The sequence below is a fragment of the Rhea pennata genome, chromosome 16, assembly GCF_028389875.1.
Source record: "Rhea pennata isolate bPtePen1 chromosome 16, bPtePen1.pri, whole genome shotgun sequence".
Lineage (NCBI taxonomy): Eukaryota > Metazoa > Chordata > Aves > Rheiformes > Rheidae > Rhea > Rhea pennata.
The window spans coordinates 12,396,304-12,417,802 of record NC_084678.1 but is presented as its reverse complement, the minus strand read 5'-3'; the positions used below and the strand labels follow the sequence as shown (position 1 = coordinate 12,417,802).

The following is a 21,499-nucleotide window of genomic DNA, read 5'->3' as shown; positions in this document are numbered from 1 at the left end:
CTGCACTGATGATGCATGAAGCAGAACTGAATCCAACTGGCTCTTCCCAGCTGTCTGGTCTGTTGTCACGGGCCTAATTCTGCTCTCCTTTCTGTCTTGATTTTGCTGTTGTAGCTCTAGCTTCAAGATATTCCTGATTTGTGCCAGCATTGGCAATACCAGGATCATATTCAGCATCTATCTTTAGTACTTTCTGTGCTGCCTTGTGAACAAATACAATTGTCAACAATCTGATGGGCCCTTTATTTGTGGTTTATGGAGGTATTATTTAGCAGATAAATGTAACAGATAAACACTAATACATAGATACTGGGGTGACGACTTTGGTTTGATTGTTTTGGATGACCTAAGAGACAAATGACAGAAGTTGAGTAATCTGCTGTCTTTAGTTCTTTGTTCTTTCATCTCTTCTTCCCATGCAGCCTCCGAGAGCAAGAACACTAGTTTCTTTAACAAGCGGAGTTGGCATCTGGAGGATGAAATAGCTTCTGTAAACCAGGAGCAATGCTCTGTGCTGCACCCTCTTTGGCAGCCCTTGGATTCCAGCAGTTGCCTAGAGCTCTTTTGGTTCTTGCTTAAATTAGAGCAGTTCACATGTAATGCTTAGCATAATGGGCATATCCCCTGTCCAAGTGGGGCTGGGAAGGACAGGACCATGTGGAGCTGCCATCACCCTATGTTGCTGCTGTGCCACAATGTTTTCCTCGGTGCCTCATGTGTAAGCAGGGAAAAATGAGGGGCTGCCATTAAAAGTGGTGCCAGAGTTGGCCCTGATGCCTCTTGACTGCTTGCAGGCATCTTGTCCAAAACCCAAGCAGCTGGTTGCTAGAGAGTTGAATTTATTTCTTGCTAAAAGCACAATTCTGAAGGGTCACTATTCGGATGGCTCTTCTCAGATTCACATTCCTTTGCTTTGAGTAGAAAAAATGAGGCCCACTGTTTGGCTACAGTGTTTAACCCACATCCTTTTAGAGAGGCTTGGAGTATATGGCCTAACCATTGCACTTCCGCTGGATTTGATTCTGTTGAGTTTAACCCTCAGATCCTTCCAGGGATGTACATGTTGGTCCAAAGTAGTCCCAAGCTGCGTTGTGATCACAGTTGTCAGGCACAAGCAGAAGCTCTTGGGGCCAGCATGGATTTAAAACTTGCTCAGGTATGTGTGCCCAAGGACTATGTGGACCTCGGGCCTTCTCTGTGGATATCCCCCTGATGAAAACTGGTTTAATAATGTCGACTCGTGTCCTCTCTGGTTCTCCTGCACTTGCATGTTGGTAGGTGTAATACAAGATGGCACAGGGTGTTTTTTGCTTTATTTTCAGAGTGTGATTAGGACTTGATTTGTGGCTTAGTAATTGGGTGGTGCGAGGCAGTGGTAGGCTCTCAGCTGTCCATGACAAGGACTGTCCTTGTACATCTCCTTGTATTTTGTGGTGCCTCTGGGCACTACCACAGCTGAAGCAGTAGTGCTCTGAAATGTCAGTGAAGACAAGGAGAGGAAGTTGGTCAGGCCTGTCAAGTAGCTGACAAAATGGATAAGGGCGTCTCTCCTTCTCCTTTTCAGTAACCCAATTCTCAGGGCTCCTACACCCCTGCACTTGCCACTGCCTTCGGCCAGAGATGTGGGTGCTGAGAACTGCTGAAAGTCAGATCCATCACATCTCGTTTAAGGCAGCATCTCTACCTGCCCATTGGCAATAAGTTTCGTGCGAAGACTGCAGCACAGGTCTCTTGGAGAAAATGCTGGGTCGTATTCTTCTTTCAGTGCTTGTCAAAAGCAGTGGGTTGGTAAAGGAGTAGGCAAGGACCTCTGAACTGGTGGCTGATAGGGATGCTTGCTGTGGGATATTAATGAAGCAGTCTGAATTTTGGGTGCTGAAAGACATTTACTGAAGCTGGGGTAGAGGGGCACCATGGCCTTCTCCCAATTCCAAGAGCTGTTTTTCTTTTGCTCTTGGAGGAACTGCATTAGCTTGTAAAGATGCCTTTAAGTTTAGGATTACTGGCCTGATACTCTTCTTGGTTAACATTCTTATGTGTCCTTGTCTTCCAGCAAAACTTGTAAATGCAGAATTTGGGGAATTGCAAACAGGGAGGAAGGATTCCTGAACACTTGTCATCCTCAAGCTTCAAATTCTTGCCCTTATCCATCTCATTTGGACTTGATTGATCTCTCCTGCCCTCTCTCCTAATTATTGTTGAATAAGCTTATCTGTACATTCCCAATCAAGTATAGCTGCACCCTTATTTCTTTTAGATCCTTTTTTTTTTTTTTTTTTTTTTTTAATGTAAGTGGTGCACTGCCATTCATGGCTGGAAGGAACCTGTTCAAGCAAAAGATACCCAAGGGTGGAGGTGGATGAAAAGATTAGAAAATTGGGATGGAAGGAAAATGAAGTCAGGTATGCACACAGCTCTGCTGCATTTTACTGAGAGTCACGTTGCAAGGGCAGCACTGTGGATATCGGAGGTGTTAATGGAAAATCAGAGAAACAGTGTGTGATGAAAGTACTTGCTGTGGATTTGCGAACACTTTTTATTAATTCATCCAGTTAATTTTGTCATGTCTGGAGAAACTGTGTGTGTGTGTGTGTGGAGACTTTCCTGTCTGAGATTTGAGCAGGGGAGTGTTTGGGAGAAGGGAGCTTTACATTCATTTAAACTTTCCCAAATTCTCAAGGATTCTGGAAGAAGCTGAGATATGTGGTATTGCATTACAGTGCCGCAGTATTCAGGTTACTGTAGGCAGCAGTTCGTTTATGGATTTAACAAGCTTTGGGGCAGGGATTGGCCTGGCCATCGTCCCACTTGGCCCAGTGTGGTTCAGGCAGGTGCCCCCGGTCTGGTCCTGCGTTTTGCCAATGGAGCAGCCCCTTCTTTGGGTCCCCATGCAGGGTGAGTCCTGTAAAACTACTCCAAAAATAGCTGCAGGTGCTCCGCGAAGCTGCAGTGCTCGGCAGGCAGGAGAGTGCCAGGTCGGCCACTCTCTGGTGGAGCGGCCTGGGACGAGTTGTGCTGTCTCTCTGTAAGCTTTCTCTTGCCTTTGCGTGGTGCCAATGGGTATTGCAGTGGCACCAAGGGCTCATCGCTGTCAGAGGCCTCGAGTGCCCAACACTGGGGCTCCCAACCTGAAACAGTGGCAGTGGGCTCACGTCCTTCAGGTGTGTCCTGTTGCCCACGTAGAGCGCCTGGCTCGTCTGTAGTCACGGGAGGGAGTGAGGTCCTCCTTGAGGGTGACTCAGAGCTAAGTTTAGTTCCTGGGCTGAATCACCCCAGGAAGACCTCATCCCTCTCTGCTGGGCAGTGTAGGGAGCCTGGGCTCTTAACTTGGCAACTAATTGAGGTGCCTAAAGTTAGACGGGGTGAATAATCCTTCCCCCTCCTGTGAGTTCATCCCGGCGCTGCTGTCAGTGATGCATCTCCCATGACGAGCTTTGCTCTGGCTGCTAACTCTGTTCAGCCTCCCAGAGACCTTAATTATATCGTTCCCCTCAGCCAACTGTGTGTATTTGTGAATTCACTTAATCCTGAGGCTGAAGCTTTGCTGCTGGAATGGAGAGGGAGGCGGGAGGCTATGGTGAGCCCGGCACCGCGGGCGAGTGCTCGCCGTGCGACCCTCTGCCTTGCCTCCCCGGCCACGGGGCAGCGCTCCCATGGCCCCAGCCTGGAAGAGGGTGAGTGCTCAGGGTGTAACTCCTTACCTATCCAGGGTTTCCTGGAGAACCTCCAGCCATTTTCTTGCTAAGTGGAAAGTGTGTCAAAATGGGCTGGGATTAAGTTGGAGCAGCATTTTTTTTTTAATTATTATTATTTCACTTTATTTTTTTGGTAAGCATTCACAAGCTATTGCCATTAGAAGCCATCCTTAGCCTTCGTCTTCTGGAGACTGGAAAGATGCTATTCAAGTTTGTACAAGACCTGCTTGCATCCTTTTGTGTTTCAACAGGCAGGTTTTAAAAGTCTTATTCTTTGCCCAATATACTGAGGCTTGTTAGACAGCGGGAGGAATCTCTGCACAAAACTGGCCTATTCAGGACCCATGCAGCCTAGGCATAAAAGTTGTCTTAAGTGTGTCAGTGTCAAATCCAGAGGTGAATGCACAGTACTCAGGAGCTCTTTGGCTATTCCATTAGGCATTTACAGCATGTTTCCCTGGGAAAATGAGTGACATTTAATTAAAGTGCGGTCCCTACATACTGTAGAAAGTAGCTAGTTTTAAGATTCTCATACAGTTGAGTTGCAGAATGGCTTTCCAGCCTAGAAGGGGACTCTATATTACCTCAGGCTCCAGATTTTTATTATTACATTTTTTTTAAACAAGACCTTTCACTTGTCTGGAATAAAACCAAGGGCCAGATAAAACCACACAAGGAGCCTGGCTACGGGAAAGCAAAGATGCTTGTTGGTAGAGTGGTGGAACAGCAGTGATTCAGGGGGGAAGAGCTATTACCCCAGCTCCCTAAAACTTTTGAAAGAGTGAAATCTGTGCTTCCCTCCCCCCCAACTACTTTTGTTTTCTAGTCTCATGAATTCTTACTCACTTCCTTTTGGATTTTTCTACTACTCAAATTAACATCAGTTTCTAGACTGGGGGAAGCCAGCGCAGTTACAGCTGCAGTTGAGTTTCATTTTACGCCTGCCTTTTTCCCTGAACTCTGATATCAAAGATATTAGGGCGATTGTAGAAATTTCCCAGCAGGAGTCAGCCTATGCAACCAGCCCTGTGCTGAGCTCCGGGGCTTTTACCCTGGTCATGTGGCTTGATGGGTGATTTCATGGAGGTTATCCCACAGCGTGCGAGCACCATGTGGGACATGCCCCGGCCACAGCCGGTGCCGAAGGGGCCACCGTTTTCTGGGGCGGGTGGCCGCCTTCCTGCAGCCGTCGGCAGGGACCGCTCCTCCGCCTGGCTGCATCCCCATCTCCCCATCCTTTGCCGTGAACTGCCTGTGCGGAGTGGGCGAGCCAGGGGCATATCTGGGGGCAGCGTATATTAAACACGTGATATTGCACATGCGAGTGTATGTTGCTGTGAGTTTGGGTTTAATATTCCTTCCAGAAATGCTGCTCTTTGCCATAGCATGGGGCAACCCTCCCGGAGCGTTCCTCCCCCAGCGTGCTGCCTTTGCCCTATCTGCGTTAAATCTGGTGCAGGGGTAGGTAGGGGGATGGATTACAGGCAAATTACACATCCTAATTGCGTCTTAGCCCCGGTTTAGTGCTCCTTTGTGCACTGAGCGGCGCTGGGAAGCCGTTCAGGATTCCAATGTCTCGCCGCCTCCATTCACCCGGGCCGCCGCGCGCGTGCCCCGGGGACCGCGGGAGCCGCCGATTAGCGCGGCCCTTGTTAGCGCTCCCATTAAACGCGGCGCGGCTCTGCGGAGAGCGTGTGCAAGCACCACCTACAGACAGAGAGACTCTGGATGCTGCCCTGCAACCGTCCCCAGCTGAGGCTCCTGGGCACGCGCTTCCGATAGAAAATGGGATGGAAGCTCCTTTTCTTTCCTTTTTTTTTTCTTTATCTTTTAGGTGATAATACCCATCAGCCTGTTTGCTTCAGATTTCATTTTATCCTTAAGTAACAAAATGAAATCTTTTCCTCTGGAGAAAATAGTATCTCTAATCGTGACAGCTGCAAAAATCTCAATTTTGTTTTGAACTGGTGGTGCTAGAGATTTGCTGCCTTGGTTTTCATTTGGTTCCAGGACTGCCTTTTTAGAGGATTCTGCACAGCAAAGACTGCAGGCTAGGAGCTTCATGCTTTAATTTTGATTCTGCTGCTGACCAGCAGTCCAGGCCTTTCCCCGTTCCCAGACTAGGGCCATTGGTTCCTGCATCTCAAAAGGGCAATAAAGGTGTGTAGTCCTTGACTTTGAGGTCAAGTGAAAGAAAATTGATGTTAAATCAGTCCCTCTAAACCTAATGACAGCTTTGGCTGCTAGTGTTATTAGCTGTCCTGTCCTTGTCAGGCATGTGAGCCGCCTCAAAATACTATTTTAGATGCATTTTCCCCAAAGAATTTTAACAAACCAGTGATATGAGACTCTGCTTCTGAGGGACAGTCCTAGGGGCATCTGGAATCTGAGGTGCATATTCCATCCTTCCTGGGTAAAATTTAACTGATGGTTAATTAACTTTTAACAATGTGGCTTTCTGGTGAGGTATTTCATTATATGTGGATTGCTGATAGGGTGTGGAGTGTATTCTTCAGATCTGTAATTGTGTTGCTGCCTACCTGGGCAGATCTCCACCAGGAGATGAAATCTGCAACAGTTTTTCTCTACACCTTAGGAGCATATATTTGATAGCCTGCTCAAGATTTGGATTGTGATCTGACTGTGATCTTATTTGTGCTGTTCCCAGCAATCTGTTTAAAGGTAGAACTCAGAGGTTTTTAACAATAAAGTGTTTGGAGGAAGTGAAGATGAACATAAGAGAAGCGAAGTATTCCACAGGGTTTTCTTTGGTTTGTTTAATTTTGTCTCAGCACAACAGACTATAGTTTTAGCACAATTCACTGCAGCAGTTATGATGACAGTGTTGTTTAAAACTTATTTTAGGAATTGTAGCTAATGCAGCAACATTTATTCAGCTAGCCATTATCTCCTAAGTAGTTTCACTTCCCCTTCCTACATGATAGGCAATTCCAGTGTATATACATATACATATAAATTATAATTGAAGCTTAGAGGTAACTATTTGGAGCTGTAGATTCATATTATACCCAGCTGAAAGCAGAGATGGTCTTGGTTAAGACCTTGTGTGAAAGCTGTTCTGTCCACTTGTAAATTACAGCTGTAGTATCCATCGTTTCAGCAAAACACAGGTGTAGTTTTTGATACCTACCCGCAGTGATACTCTGTGCAGTGAGAAGAGCATTAAGCAAGTTTTTAGCAAGTATTTTATGAACTGCAGTGAAGGTTGTAAAAAGTAAGAAATGTATCTTAAATACATCGTGGCCTTGGCTCCCCTGCAGCAGTTCTGGACCTTGTGCATACACGGAAGGTGACTTCAGTGCTTAACAGCGTGAATATTGACTCAAATAGTGCTCCCTCCTTGCAAAAGTATTAATAAATCCTGAATCTGTGGCTCTTGGGTGTTTCGTTCTTAAAAGATCTGAAACACTCTAAGAAGCTCTCGAAGTTGCTCCTTTCTGCAGCTGCTTCTGCTGAGTTGTAAATCTCGAAGCCCCGGTCTGCGTCCAGAGGAATGGGGACGCCTGGGTCTCGGCGGCCCCCGAGCCCAGGCGAACATGACAGCCTGCTGCTGGGGAGGGGGCTGCCGGCCCGAACGCCGGGAGACTTCCTTGGCCTTGCTGTGGAGACAGCAACTGCTCACCAGCTTCAATTTTCATAAATTTCAGATGCTTTTGAGCTGTTTTGTCTTAGAGCCCAGGCAGCAGCCTGGCGGGCTCAGCTTGCTCGTCCTTCGCAGGGAGGAAGGCGAGCAGACTACATTAGGGTGAGCCCGTAGTGATTTTTAGGGGATTGCCCTAACGAGGTAGCTGTTTTGCAGCAACGCGAGGCTGCCGGGAGGGGACTGTGTTGAATCACTCGGTGCATTTAGCTGAAATGCTGTGTGGCTGTAACTGCATCTGCTACCGTTCTCCAAAGAGCCCTGAGCAGGAAGGTGGCTGCAGCCTGCGCTGCAAGCTTTGGCAAGCAGCAAAGTCTCATGTATTTTGTTAAATGTAACGCTGTAATCTATTTTGAAACCCTTCTTCAAGGCCACACATGGTTTAAAGTGGCAAACGAGTAACAAACTGAAAAATGAGATGTGACAAGTAATTTCACTTAATCATGAATATCCAGTTTCTGGATTGTGAGAATCTGAGGAAAAAAAATGCTTAGTTGCAAAACAATTGCGTGCATGCTTACCAACTCCAAAAGCTGCAGTGTCTAGACAGAAACTACAGAAAAGCAGGTTGTGTCACTTAAACGTGATGTCTGAACCTGTTAGTTTGAAATGTATTCTGGAGTAAAAATTATGCAAAATTAAATTAGTGTGACCTTACTTTGCATTTGGAGGCTGAATTTGCCTGCCTTGTAAAGCCTAGTGCATTTATAACACTTCCCTTGGGGAAAATTACAGCAAGAAATGGAATGAGGTCTCTTCTAATTGAAAAGTGACAATGATTAGGAAGCCAAATACAAAATGTGTTGAGTGGGTTTTTTCTTGTTTTGGGGGATGTGTGTGTGTGCGCGCGCATGTTTTTTAAGAATACCAGTGGAATTACAATTTGTGCTTTGAGGTTTGGCTTGTTTTTCATTCCCTGAAGGCTTTTTATTAGCATAGCAGCTGAATTGTATAATAACATACTAACTCAAAGTTTGGGATTTTTAGTGCTCTTCCTTCATTAGTTGACTGAGCTGTTTGGATAAAATCTTACCAAGTATATCCAGCTTTCCAGGATGTTTTTTTTTTTTCTCTCCCATTCTGAAAATGAAGCCCATGAAGACATGTTAAAACAGAAAGAGAGTTGGCAGGAACTTTGATGCCTCAAGTGGGTATGAGTCTCTTGAAACTTGAAAAGCCCAAATCGTGTGTATGGCTCTTTTCTTTTTTTCTTTTTTCCTCCTCCAAAGGAGGATTGGGCAACATGAGTGTTCTTGCTGAAGGCATTAAAGCTCGGCTTGGCGTACCTGCTCTGTTCGCAGGCTCGTGTGCTGCGTTGCTTGTTTCAGGCTGGATTTGGCGACGGGGTAGAATTCAGCGCACGGTCTGCTCTGCGCTCCTCGCTGAGCTCCTAGGGTTTGGCTCCTTCTGGTGTGGAGATAAGAGGCTCCTGGGGGGTTTGGCCAGCTGGTGGATTCTAATTTCACCATTGAGAAGAAATTTGAATTTCAGCAGCAACAAACAAAGCATCAGTGCAGACGCGTTTCCCGTGGCCGGCGCGGGCTGAGCGCGATGCGTGCTTGCGCGTTCACGCTCTGGTCTCCGTTGCAGTGCCGTTAGATGTGCTCCGCTGCCGCGGTTAAGAGGCGTTTCCTCTCCTGTGCCCGTGAAGGCAAGTTGAGAGCGTGACGGCGGGGATCAGAACGGGGGGAGCTGCTTAGTTTTTATCGCTCAGATATTTTTCACCAAACCCGCTTAACAGAATGTTAATTTACTGATTAATTGTCCTTTTCCCCTCACGCGAAGTCAGATATTAAAATTACTATTCTATTTATAATTTTAATGTGATCACTGTAGCGTTAGACTAGATTATGCGTTGAAACGCCCCGACGTAGAGCCGAAGCGAGCGGCACGTGACGCTCGGGAGAGCCCCGCGCCGAGGCCTGTCGGCTCGGCTGCCGGCGCCGCCGCCCGTGTCCGAAGAGCCCGGAGCGGGGGCGGGAGGGGAGGGCAGGGACGCGGACTTCCTCCGCGCCGATAACGTTGCCGCTCCGATCAAACTAGTCCCCGAGCCAGAGTAAACAGCGCTGGGGGCTGCGTCGGGCCGCCGGCGCCTTGTCCCCGCGCCGGGCGGGATTCCCGCCTCTCGCCCGGCCGCGGCTCCGCGCCGTTGCGCGTCTGCACGTGCGCAGGAGAAGCGTCTCGGGGCTCTTCGGAGTGCGCCGCGCGTGGCCGCGGGGCTCTCCTTCAGACCGGCCGGGTCCGGGCTTCCTTCAGAAACGCCACCTCTTTGGGGGGAAAAAAGGAAGCTTTGCATCACCAGTCTCCTTTCTCCGGCGTCTCCTTGAGCACGTTGCATTTTGTGTGAGGCTAAGTTGACTCATACTCTGAAAATCTGTGATTTTTTTTTCTTTTTTTTTTTGTCCTTCTTCCCTCCTCTCCCCCGTAACGAATCCTGCAAGGAGCAGGCTCCGCGCCTCATCCAGCTCGCGGGGCTGCCGACGGGCAGGGGGAAGGAGCCGGCGCTCGCCCCGCCGCCGAGAGGCATGGAGCGTCCCGCCGCGGCCTCGGCGCCCGGCGGCCGCCGCCGAGGGAAGCGCCGGGCGGCGGCGAGGCCGAGGCCGGCGCGGGGCGGCGGGAGCTGCTCCTGCGGCTGCGGCTGGAGCTGGTGGCCCTGCTCCGTGTGGTGCTTCGCGCGCTAGCCGCCGCCGCCGCCGGTAAGCCCAGGGCGGCCGTGCCCCCCCCCGCCGCCGCCGCCGCCGCCCCCCGGGGAGAGGGGGGCACAGAAGGGCCGGGGGGCGACGGGCCCCACAGGGCCCTGGGCTTTCGGGGGGTCCTTGAAGCCCCTTTGCCGCGGGGCCCTGGGCGGCCGGGAGCTGCGGCTGTTCCCGGGAAGCGTCTGCCCGCCGGTCCCGGCCCCCCGCGCTTCCTTCTCCTTCGTGCCAGCGTGTCGATCCCTTGTATGTATTTTTCTCCCCAGGATTTTTTTTTTTTTTTTTTTTTTGAAAAGGTGTGAGGGGAATGAGAAGAGGCTCTACCTTTTTGGCTTTTTTTCCCTCCCTTCTTTAATTTTTGCTTTTAACGTTTTCATGTCATCCTCGAACTCCTTAAGCTTTGCTGTGCTCGTGCAGTCTGCTTCTTGTGTAGAAGAAACAGCCTTGTTGTTTTAATTCCTTCCTCCGGTGCAGAGCCACGCCGGCAGCTCTCTCAAGGGTGAGTCTCCCCGTGGAAATGCTGCTGGGCGCTTGGGGATTAGGTCGTTTATAGATGTAGATTTTTTTTTTTCCTTTTCTTTTTTCCCTAAGCTGTTCCCTTCGCAGTGGTGTTTGGACACCTTGCTGGGTTTGCCGTGGAAGACCCTGGGATCTGCTTTTAAGACGGAGCCTTTAACTAAAACTCCTTTGCACCGTTTAGCTCCTAATCCACCCCTTTCCACCCCGCATGCAGTTTTCCAGCGCAGAGGCAGCTGCGTTTTAGGGGTGCTGTAACTGAATGGGCTTCAAGCCCAGAAGGACTTACTCATATGCCTAGCTTTAAATGCCAGATAATGTTCCTGCTTTCAAGGCATACTTCTGCCTTTGAAGGTGGCAGGCAGAGCTGGTTAAGTGTTCTGGGATCTTTTGGGATGATGGGAAATGGGCTTGTCCGGTGGCAGAAATAGCTGCTGTTTAGCAGAACTAACTCCAAGGTAACTGGCAGCACTTACCACCTGGACTGTTTTCTTGACATTTATTTGCTTTTACTGGCAGTTAAATGCCACCTGCCAGGAGAAAACTTTCTATAAAAAAGAAAAAAAAAAAAAAAGCCTGCCTGACTCAGCACAGTCCGTCCCATCCCTTATGAGCAGTGTGGTACTGCCCTTTTTGGGCATGTATGAGCCTCCTGTGTATGCATATATTCGTGTGTATAGATGAAATGCAGATGGCTGCATCCGTGATGCACAGTTTTTCAGACCTGGGTTTTGTAACTGTCCCTGCCGAGAAGCAGAAGAGGCTTAAAACACCAGTGCTGTTGAATTTGAGTTTTGCTGGTCTCCTTTGCTGAAAGCTGGGGCAGCATTGCTGCTGGGCCCTCGGCGGCAGGGGGTGCCGGTCTGCACGCAGGTGAGCACTTGTGTTGTGTGTGTGCGTGTATGCACATATACACACGTGCATCATTTGGGGCTGTCGGTCAGGGAGCTGGAGCTGCTTAGGGGTAGCTCCCGCTTTTAGATGCTGAATGCATGGAAATAATTACCCCGCTATTATGGTCTGTCTCCAACTCTCAATTTTATTTAGCATCAGTGAGGTACGAGGAATTATTTTCTTAAATTTTTAGGAGCTGCTTCATGCTGAGTGCTGCCAAATGTCTCTGGAGTTAACCGGATAGTCTGTTGTTTGCTTGTTCTTATTTGTTTGGAGGATTTTTGGCAGTTCTCCTTTATGCCAGTTCAAGCCATTCAAGCTGCCACTGTCAGCTGGCGGAACTGAGCCCTGAACTGAATTATGTCTGGAGCTCTGGTATGTCGGTGGTGTTGGAGGGGGAAGGGGGTGCTGCAATCACTGTGGATTGAGTAAGTCTGGCTGCTTGTTGAAAAGCACGAGTTCTCCTCCGCTCGGCTCCCTGTGTCACTTCAGCAGTCCTGCACTTCCACCCAGCCCTCTGAAAAGAGGTGACGTCTGCTTGGTGCCCTGATGGGCCAAGGCTGACATCAGTCCTGTCTTCTCTGAGGAAAGAAGTAATTGCATTGGGAAGAGGATTACAAAAACTTAGCTCATGTTTTGTGAAATTATTTCATTAAGACCAATCATGCGTGGCCTATGACTCCACAACCTGGCGTAAAGCAGCACTCGGCACTGGTGCAAAACCTGCTGTACACCTGGTTATGGAGGCATCTATCAAACTTGAAATCAGAAAGTGCTGGGCCTCTAGGGAGGTTTTTAAGAAGCCTTGTGTCTGGACTGTAACTCAGAAAAACCGTGTGCTTTCTAGATCATATTTAAAGATTCCTCCTAGAGTCGGTTTATTCTGTGATATTGAAGGAATAAATTAATGATTTCTTTAGTTAGTAAGTGGCTTGATTCAAAACAAGCAGAGCCACATACATATATCTGAGAGCTTTAAACGTGGAGGAAAGATGCAGCTTTGCTGTGCTGTTGGCTTCTTGGCCAAATTAGTTTGTCTTGTTCTTAACTAAGTGGTGTTTTCTCAGGTGGCTCAAAGTATGTCTGTCTCTTTTGCAGCGGAGCTGGAGTTTGTACAGATAATCATAATCGTGGTGGTGATGATGGTGATGGTGGTTGTGATCACGTGTCTGCTGAACCACTACAAACTCTCTGCACGATCCTTCATCAGCCGGCACAGCCAGGGGAGGAGGAGAGATGAGAATCTATCATCAGTAAGTGACACCCTGGTCTTCTAATGTGTTTTACTGTATTGTTTGCCAGGTGATGCAAAGCATGGGAAACCTTAGTCAGAGACATTGATCTCACTTACATCTGCCCACGTGCTGCTTGGCACTGCATGGAAGCACCCTGCAAGCTGGGTCCTGGCATTGTCTTCAGTTTCTGTTCTGTGCAGAGCCTGTTTGGCAATGCCTATGGCTCCTTATGGTGATGTAAGTTGTAATATATGGAAAGCCATAGCCTTGTCTTTCCCCTGAGCTAGTTTGGATTTTTCATCAGTGTAAGCCTGGTAGCCTCTGTGGACTCTGCCGCTGCTACACATCCTACTGCGAGTGTTGCGTGGCTGCTGGCTGATCAACAGTGATGTTCGCTGAGACAACTAACTGCGTGAGGCTGTTTGTGTGTACTGTTCATAATGGCTGAGATGCAAATACCTCAACTTTGTAGTCCAAAGTTACTGAGCCCTTTGGGAGCTCCAACTGGAGAGTCTCAGATTACATTAAAATTTACTGCCTGACTTCAAGAGGACTGGACTTTGTGAAAGACTTTTGCTGGTTTTCTCCACTGGTGAAATTGTGCTGCCATTACAGTAGTGGAGAATTTACAAAAACTCTTGTCAGCCAGACAAGCAGAAACGTCTCTAAGGTAATGCTTGAGTGGTTCACTGCAGAGTGCAGGCTTCCTGGTTCATTAGAACCCATAGGAGAAATGCATTAATTGTACCATTCAAGGGGGAGCCTTTCCAGCCTTGTGACAGACATTGCTTTTTGCAGAGCAGGAGTGTTCCCTCAAATGTTGCAGCTCAGAGTGAGTTACAAGAACCGGTAGAGAAGAGAAATAAAATTTTCTTGGAGGGTGAACATGTACTATTCACTGCTGTCTACATGACTCTGTCTTCCAGTGCAGGGTTGTCTTGTACTGATACATTTTTTAGTATTCACCCTGAAGGATCTGAAAGCTCTTTAAACGATATGCCTTCTTCAAGGTCATTGCTTTTTGCTCTTTTGCTCATTTGTAGACTTCACTGTAGGCTGAATAGATCAGGAGCTGTTTGTTTTGTTCCATTTGGGGCTCTGTTTTCTTGTGTTATATCCATGCTCGCTATGAGAAAAAGATCGAATAGTGTGATTGTTTTCTTAAAAAAAATCCATAGACTATTTGTCGTTTTGTCATGAATTACATACAACAGAGTAAGGTCTCTTATGGGTTGCTCTCTTCCAAAGTGAAGAATACACCCCATTGGGAAGGAGAGCTGTGAAAACATTTCATTTAATAGTGCAGGGACAGCATCTCCAAAAGGTAGGGTGCTGAACTTAGCACATGCTCATTTATATGAAACCATGCAGCATGAGCAAACTGCCTGGAGTGAACGATCTCATGGTAGGCCAACTTGTGTGAGGGTGATGAGCACTCAAGGCATTTCCCTCAAGCGTCTGCCTGTTTGGGGAATCGGAGCTAAACATCCAGGTCATGCCCAGGCTCATTTTGGCATTCCAGAACTTATTCCTCTTCTTAGTCTCATGCATCTCACTCCAGCGATAGCAAAATGTGGGCATGTGAGTACATCTAGTCAACACTCGGAGGCTGAAATTTGTTTAGAGGCTCTGGTATAATGGGTTTTCAGTGCAAAAGGAACAAGAATGGGCACCACTTGATTAGCTGAATCCCTACATCACTTCATTAGACGTCCTGTTTTCTGAGAGTGGGGATTAAGAAATAACTTCTGAACCAGTGAGGTTCTGAATTTTAGGGATAGGGCAGAACTTGGCTGGCCTGATCCCTCCCAGTTCTCCTTATTAAGACTTGGACAAAATGGGGAGTTTTAATAAAGCTGAAAGTGTTTGCCAGTTTGGGACAAATTTGGCAAATTGCTGTAGTTACAAAAGTGAGTGAAGGGTTTAGAGCTTTTAAAAATAGCAGTTTCCCCCCCCCCCCCCCCCATTTCCAGAATGTTTTACTCTGGGAATCCCAAGGTGTTTCAGTCTACATTTTCAAAAACAAATACCAGGACAAGCCTTTTCTATTTTAAAATAGTTATTTATGTTTTCTTATGTGCCTTTCTTCTTAAAAGAAAGCTAACACAGAAAGAGAGTAAAAAATCGTGTGGAGATTGAACAGAAATTTCAGGTTGAAATAAAATTTTGTCCATTATTTAATTTTGTTCTTGTTTGTTTTTAAGATCTCACCAAGCCAGTCTTATTTCCAGCCAATTTTTTTGGCCTAGGCAGTACAACCAAAACAGATTCACTATTTATTCAGTCTTCAGAAACATCAGTAATTAAAATAGCTTTTCAGCAGACAGTTACCGCTGCTATCTGTTAGACCTCTGTGCAGGCCCAGAGCCTTCAGAACCTTTCTCTGAGCTAGGGAGAGAGCTGTGAATGTACAAAATTGCGGGTTTTCCCCTCCTTACCGTTCTTCCTCTTCTCCCTGCCCCCTATTTTGCTTTAAGCACAGCATAATTAAGTCCCAGCAACACTTTCCTTGTGGCCTGAGAGCCCTCTTGAAAGGACAGAAAAGCCCCTTGTGTGCTAAGCAAGAAGCTCGTTGCACTGGGATCAGTCATAATACTGATCGTGGGGGTAGCTCATTTGAGATTCAGCACAGTGTATTTTTTTTTTTTCCAGAAAACTTCTCAAGTATAAGTTGGTGTTCGAGGATGGCAGGCAGACTTTGTTGAACTAGATATTGGTTTATGTAATCCATTAAACTTGCACTGAACTGTTGTTAGTTTTTTTTCGTTTTTTTTTTTTTTTTTTTTTTTTTTTTTTTTAATCCCAAACTTCATTTTGCTGTCATGACCAGAGACAGGCACTGGGGCTGCGTATACACTTTTCCTCTTTTAAAATATTAAAGAAGTTTATCCCATGGTCAGAAGGCTCCAACATCTGCATTAGTTGTCCTTTTCTGTTGTTGTAGCTCAAAAAGTACAAGTGAGGGAGAAATTCATTTCCCCAAAGGTCTTTTGAATGTGATTTTTGCTAGTAAGGAAATCTCATATTACTGGATATGTCTCCATAACCATCTCTTTGCTCTGTCTGAACTCTGTTGTCTTAAAACATTTATTTCTCCAGAATGAAAATTCTTTAATAAATGCTACTCAACCTCCTTTTTTTTGCAATAAGATGATTGCTGTCTCTATACCTTTGGGACAGTGAGAACTCATCTCAACTTCCTCCCCCCTGCACACATGCAAAAGAAAAAGTGGTTCAAATACAATTTCGAAAGTAGCTATCTCCGGCAAAATGGAAAATACCAGCTTTCCTGAAGGCTTCCAGACTTTGTACAGTTCTCTGACACTAGTAAAACAAGCAGTTCTATAAAAGTCATAGACTGATCTTTACTTCAGAATTTAAAATTACTTTTAAATTTCTTTTTAAGTTGTGAATGCTTGTTGGAGGTTTTCAAAGCCCTCTTGCTCATTACACATCAGAATCTCAGGGATTTACCAAGGTGATGTTTCCCACCCAGCAGAGGAAATTTTGCCTGGCTCATTGTGGTGGTGTGACAGTCCCATGACCAGAAGAACAAATGCTAAAATGTGTTTGTTTTCCATCTTTTGAGATCTGACAACTGATTTCTGGCAATTTTAATCCCACTGTTGACTTTTCAAGGTGAGACATAAGCCATTACGGCTTCATAATGATGGCTGAGACATTAGAGTTTGTGTCCTACAAGCAGTTAACATACCTAGGCAGGGGTAGAACTTGTGTGTTGGCTAATTTTAAGCAACTAAGCAGTTCTAGAGTCAAGCCCTAAAGTCTCAGCAGAAATGATTGAAGACAAATGCACAGGTCTAGTTGCTGCAGACTTTACATTGGGGATTGGTCTGCTGTCTTCACTTTACAGCTCTACATGTCCTGTTTTAACTGCATTTCCAACATTTTGCTAGTCTTATATTCACACGTTGTCCAGGGCACAAGTCCTCATTGTACAAACAGAGACTTTTAAAAAGCAGAGTTTGTTTGTGAGCCAGAGACTTTTTGTCCTTAATACCTTGGAGGGATTTTGGGTGCAGGCTTTGGAGCGTGAAGGAGCAGGTGTTGAAGTAATTCCCGTAACGGTGTATGATGTCCCTTCTGCCTCCTGCAGCAGAGAGCCCAGGGAGCTCCGAGCTTCCTGCCACTCTGCAGCTGCCCTCGTGCAAGTGGGCCGCCCTCACTCCGGGGCCAGTGGTGAAGCAGATGGGGTAGCAGTGATGCTGCCTCCTGCGATGTTAAATATAAACCCTGCTGTGTGAAGCAGCCGAGGAACTGGCCCCTCGGGAAGTCTGCTGTCGGGACGTTGCAGAGTAAACATGGTTCACAGTGGTTTGCGCTCCTACCTGCCACGGGTCTGGCTGCAAAACCCACCCTGTGCTTTGGTGTCAGAGGAGTAAGTGCTGGAGGGGTTAAAGACAAGGTTTTCATCTATGACAGATGCAGACTCTTGGGTCTTTTTAACTGCTGGGGGAATTTTAATGTAGACTATCCTTACAGGCAAGAAATACATATAAAATGGACTAGACTAAACAGTTGATGCCTGTGTAAACAGTCGCATGTTCAAGTCTCAAGGTCTGTATAAAATATGGGCATTGTATTGTTCAGGCCTGCCAGATGCTTTGGTGGGATGGATGTGTGGTACAAAACCAAAACAGCAGATTCATTAGCTTTAGGTGGAAAGTATGCCCTTGTCATAACACGTAACCTCTGGTATTCCAAGGAGATGTTCCCTACAAAACATAGAGAAGTGAAAAGAATGTGGGCCATCTCATTTCCATATAAATCACTGTTTTCCTTGCACTAGCAACAGGACTGCCTTGAGGTTTATGTGCAGAGTTGAGATTCAAAAACAGGAATGCAATTGGATTCTCTCCATATCTGATATTACATGCAATGCCACGGAAGAAATTTATTCTCAAGTTGGGAAAAATATAGAAGAAGGGCAGAGGGGGGAAGAATGGGGGTTTAATTGGCAGCTACTTTGGAGATTTTAATGCTGTACGTGTGCCGTGTGTTTTGGGCTCTCGGGAGGAGGGTCACAAGGTGCCCAGTGCTTGCGCTGCTTCTGCAGGGCTTGCATGGTAGGATCTACCCACAGAGGCCATGGTCACAGCACTCCCATGAATGCTTCACAGGTGTCCAGGAATGAGCTATCTACCTTTGGTGGTGGTCTTGCTCCAAGTGGAGAAGCTGCTCAACCACTTCAGTTTACTGCGTTAGCTACAAAGGGCTCAAAGTTTACGTCAACATTTACCCTTGTGCACATCTGACTGAGAGTAGGCTAAAAATGCTTGTGACACCTGGGCTGGGTGCAGAGAGCCGTCTGACAGGCATAATCTCTTGACTTTATCAGAAGTTGTGTCTGAGTTCCAGCTTTTTGCACAGAATGCATTGGCTTTCACAGGAGCATTGGACCTCAGCACCTTGCCTGGACTGCCACCGTGGTTATCGCAGAAATGGGTATTTTCATAGTAGGAAGGTTTGCAGTCTGCTCAGAGTGCCCTGTTGTGTAGGGTAGGTCCCTAGAATAGGCTTTGGATAGAAAACATTGTTGAAGGAAAAAAGGGGTAAAAAACACCTGGTATTTTTATCCAGTGGGGCTAAGTGTTTCCTGCTGGTGCCAGAAATGGAGATTCACCTGCAAGGAACTCAGAAGTGCCAGCTATTACAGCTTATAATTAGGAGCCTTCTGGCTCCTTTTCTTCCAGCTCTGTCTTCTGGAACAACGTTACTATATGTAAATATTAGCAGTACTTAAATGTTTTAGCTCTTACAGCAAAAGTTTAGAAGGTAAACTTTGTAAATTCAGAATATCATCAGCAAATGAAAAGAGCCTTTGTTTGTTTGTTTGTTTTATACATTTATTTTAAGCTAGTCTCATGGTTTGTGAGGAAATTGGTTTGCAGATGTTTTAATGCCTTGGGTTGTCAAAGTCTGGGTCCGATTGCAGGATCAGGGCTGATGCTGGCAACGTAGGGAAGCCTCTAGACCACTCAGTCTTTTTAAGCTAAGGACTTAATCTTTGGGGGAAGAAATACTGCAGGACTGTGCTCTATTGCTATGTATATTATTTTTTATAGCCAAATCAAAATTATACTAAACTTGTGAGTGCTTTCATTCCATCTGTATTTTCTCATGATTTCTTTGACTACATACATCAGAATGTGGGTGTGGGGTTTGGGGTTTTTTTTGTTTTTTTTTTTTAATCTTGTCATTATTTCATGTACGGTTTTCTAATGTCTTGTGAATCACCAGTGTCTCGTGGATCACAAACTGAAAAATATTCCTTTGGCATGCTTGAACTGAGGAGAGAAACATGTTGGGTGGGTGTGAGTGGAAGGGGGAAGACTACAAATAAGCGAGTGTAATTTGCTTGTGTCATTCTCATCATTCATTCTGTAAGTGATTTATTAAATGTAAATGGAGGTAAAAATGGAGGGAAATCTTGATTATAAGAGTTATTTTCAGTGTTAATAAAGTAATGCTCTTACTAGAGCAGGTAACACTGTTCTTGTAGAAGGGAACATAGAATCAGGTCTGTATTCTGCGTTGCTGCACCTGTGCAGTTCTGCTGACTGCAGAAACATCATTCTACATCGGGCTTCTGTGCAGAATAAAGTTCGGCACAATCCGTTTGCAAATCTTCAAGAACTTAAATATTGCTGGTAGTCAGGAATTATTCTCAACTCTCTTCTCCTCCCCAATGTAGGAAGGAAGCCTGTGGCCTTCAGAAAGCACAGTGTCGGGAAACGGAATAACAGAGGTGAGGGAGAAGCGGGTGCTGCGTGCCGCTACCTTTCCCCGTTGCATGTGGGCTGCAGCGTTTCGTAATTCTGACGCTCTCTCGCTCTTTCTCTGCCTTTCAGCAGCAAATCTACACGCCGAGACCCAGCGACCGGCTCGCAGTGCCATCCTTTTTGCAGAGGGACCGTTTTAACAGATTCCAGCCGACGTACCCCTACATGCAGCACGAGATCGACCTGCCGCCCACCATCTCGCTGTCGGACGGCGAGGAGCCGCCCCCATACCAGGGACCCTGCACGCTGCAGCTGCGAGACCCCGAGCAGCAAATGGAGCTCAACAGAGAGTCGGTCCGGGCCCCCCCTAACAGAACCATCTTCGACAGTGACTTGATAGATAACTCAGTGTACGGGGGGCCGTGCCCCCCCAGCAGTAACTCTGGCATCAGCGCGACCTGCTATGGGAGCAATGGTCGGATGGAAGGACCACCGCCGACGTACAGCGAGGTGATAGGGCACTACCCCGGGTCTACGTTTTACCAGCACCAGCAGAACAACAACGGGATGCCCTCGATCTTAGAGGGCAGCAGACTCCATCATTCACAAATCAATGGCCTTGAGAACACAACTGCATGGAACAAAGATAAAGAGAAACAAAAAGGGCACCCCTTTTAAAAAAAAAATCGCGCAAGAAAGTAAATGAAATGCTCTGCACTTCTCATTAAAAGAAAAAGGAGGGAGATTGAGAGTTGAGGAAGATGAGCAAAGAAAAAAAGCCCTTCCCCATCTCTCCGTGTATAAATATTTACTTGTTATGTCTGGTCTGAATGCACAAGCCTACAAAGCTTGCAAAAACATTTCTTTATTGAGCTGTGTCTAGACATTTAAAAAGGAAAAAAAAATCAACTGTAGTCCTTTTTTTTTGTTTCTAGTTGAGCTGTGTGTGAATGCTTTTTTTTGTTTGATTATTTCACTTAACTTTAAAGACAAAATATTTGCACAAAAAACGTTTTGTTTAAAGATCTGCAATATAAATATATAAATATATATTAAAAATAAGAGAAAGTGTATGTGTAAGGAGCAGGAGTATTTTTGTATTAGAAGAAGAGGCCTATTCAAAAAAAAAAGTTGTTTTCTGAACTAGAAGAAAAATGGCAATTTTTTGAGTGCCAACTCAAAAAGTGTGTATTACATTGTAAAAAAACAAAAAACAAAAAAAAACAAAAGCAGGGGTTTAGAGTTATTTATATAAATGTTGAAATTTTGCACTATTTTTTAATATAAATATGTCAGTGCTTGTGTTGGTCAAAGCCTCTATCATGTCTACCATGAAACTGTTAAGGGATAATATGTCAAAGTGAAGAACAAACTAGCTGGAAGGGGGTGGAAAAATCCTAAAGTTAAAAGGACAGCCCTGCGAGGAACGTTGTGAGCAAGACTGCATCTTATGCAAATCTTTAATTCCTAGAGTCCCCGGAGCATGGACCGTCCTGGCCAGTCGGCTGGTCAGTGGCCCTCGCTGTTTTATACATTCCCTACCAAGAAAGAGGAGTGTGAGTGTGTGTGTGTGTGTGTGTGTGTGTGTGTGTGTGTGTGTGTGTGTGTTATCCGTTAGGATTATTGGAGTAAAAAAGATAAAAATTGCTGCTTCTGAGAGTCAGTAATGACAGGAGCAAACAAAAACTACTTGATTTTTTTTTTGACAACCTCTAACTTTTTGGAGGGGGGTGGTGGGGATGAGAATAAACTTCTGTGTCTGAAGGAACAAAGTGTTTTTTGGTTTCTTTCTTTCTATATTAAACCGAAGGGCCCTATTTTGAGATAAAGTGGTAGTTAAGGAAGTTAATGTGAGTAAATGGTAACATACCCGTAGGCTGCCTTTCAAAGGGGTTTAAATATCTCGTTGAAAATACAAGCTGAAAAGTGTGTTGCTCATGAAAGTCATTTTCATTTTATATTAAACTCCAAAACTTTTATTTGGAATAAAAGAGCGCAGTCATGTCTCATAAAATATCTGCAGTTCTTGCAGGCTGCCTCTGGTCATTGTTATTTTTTACTT

General features: G+C 46.0%; 1 protein-coding gene across 3 annotated transcripts in view; it reads left to right on the top strand.

The window, feature by feature from the left end:
- The window catches only part of PMEPA1 (prostate transmembrane protein, androgen induced 1), a 49,528-nt gene extending 28,319 nt beyond the window's left edge, over positions 1–21,209 (top strand). Inside the window, exons 1-4 of one of the 3 annotated variants that reach the window (XM_062589047.1) lie at positions 10,380–10,548; positions 12,558–12,712; positions 19,410–19,463; positions 19,567–21,209. In XM_062589047.1, coding sequence (XP_062445031.1) covers positions 12,599–12,712; positions 19,410–19,463; positions 19,567–20,115 — 717 coding nt within the window. In that variant the 5' untranslated portion in view covers positions 10,380–10,548; positions 12,558–12,598 and the 3' untranslated portion in view covers positions 20,116–21,209. Of the gene's footprint in view, positions 1–10,379; positions 10,549–12,557; positions 12,713–19,409; positions 19,464–19,566 lie in introns of those variants that run through there. The other 2 variants (XM_062589044.1, XM_062589046.1) reach the window with 2 other exon arrangements.
- The last annotated feature ends 290 nt before the right edge of the window (positions 21,210–21,499 follow it).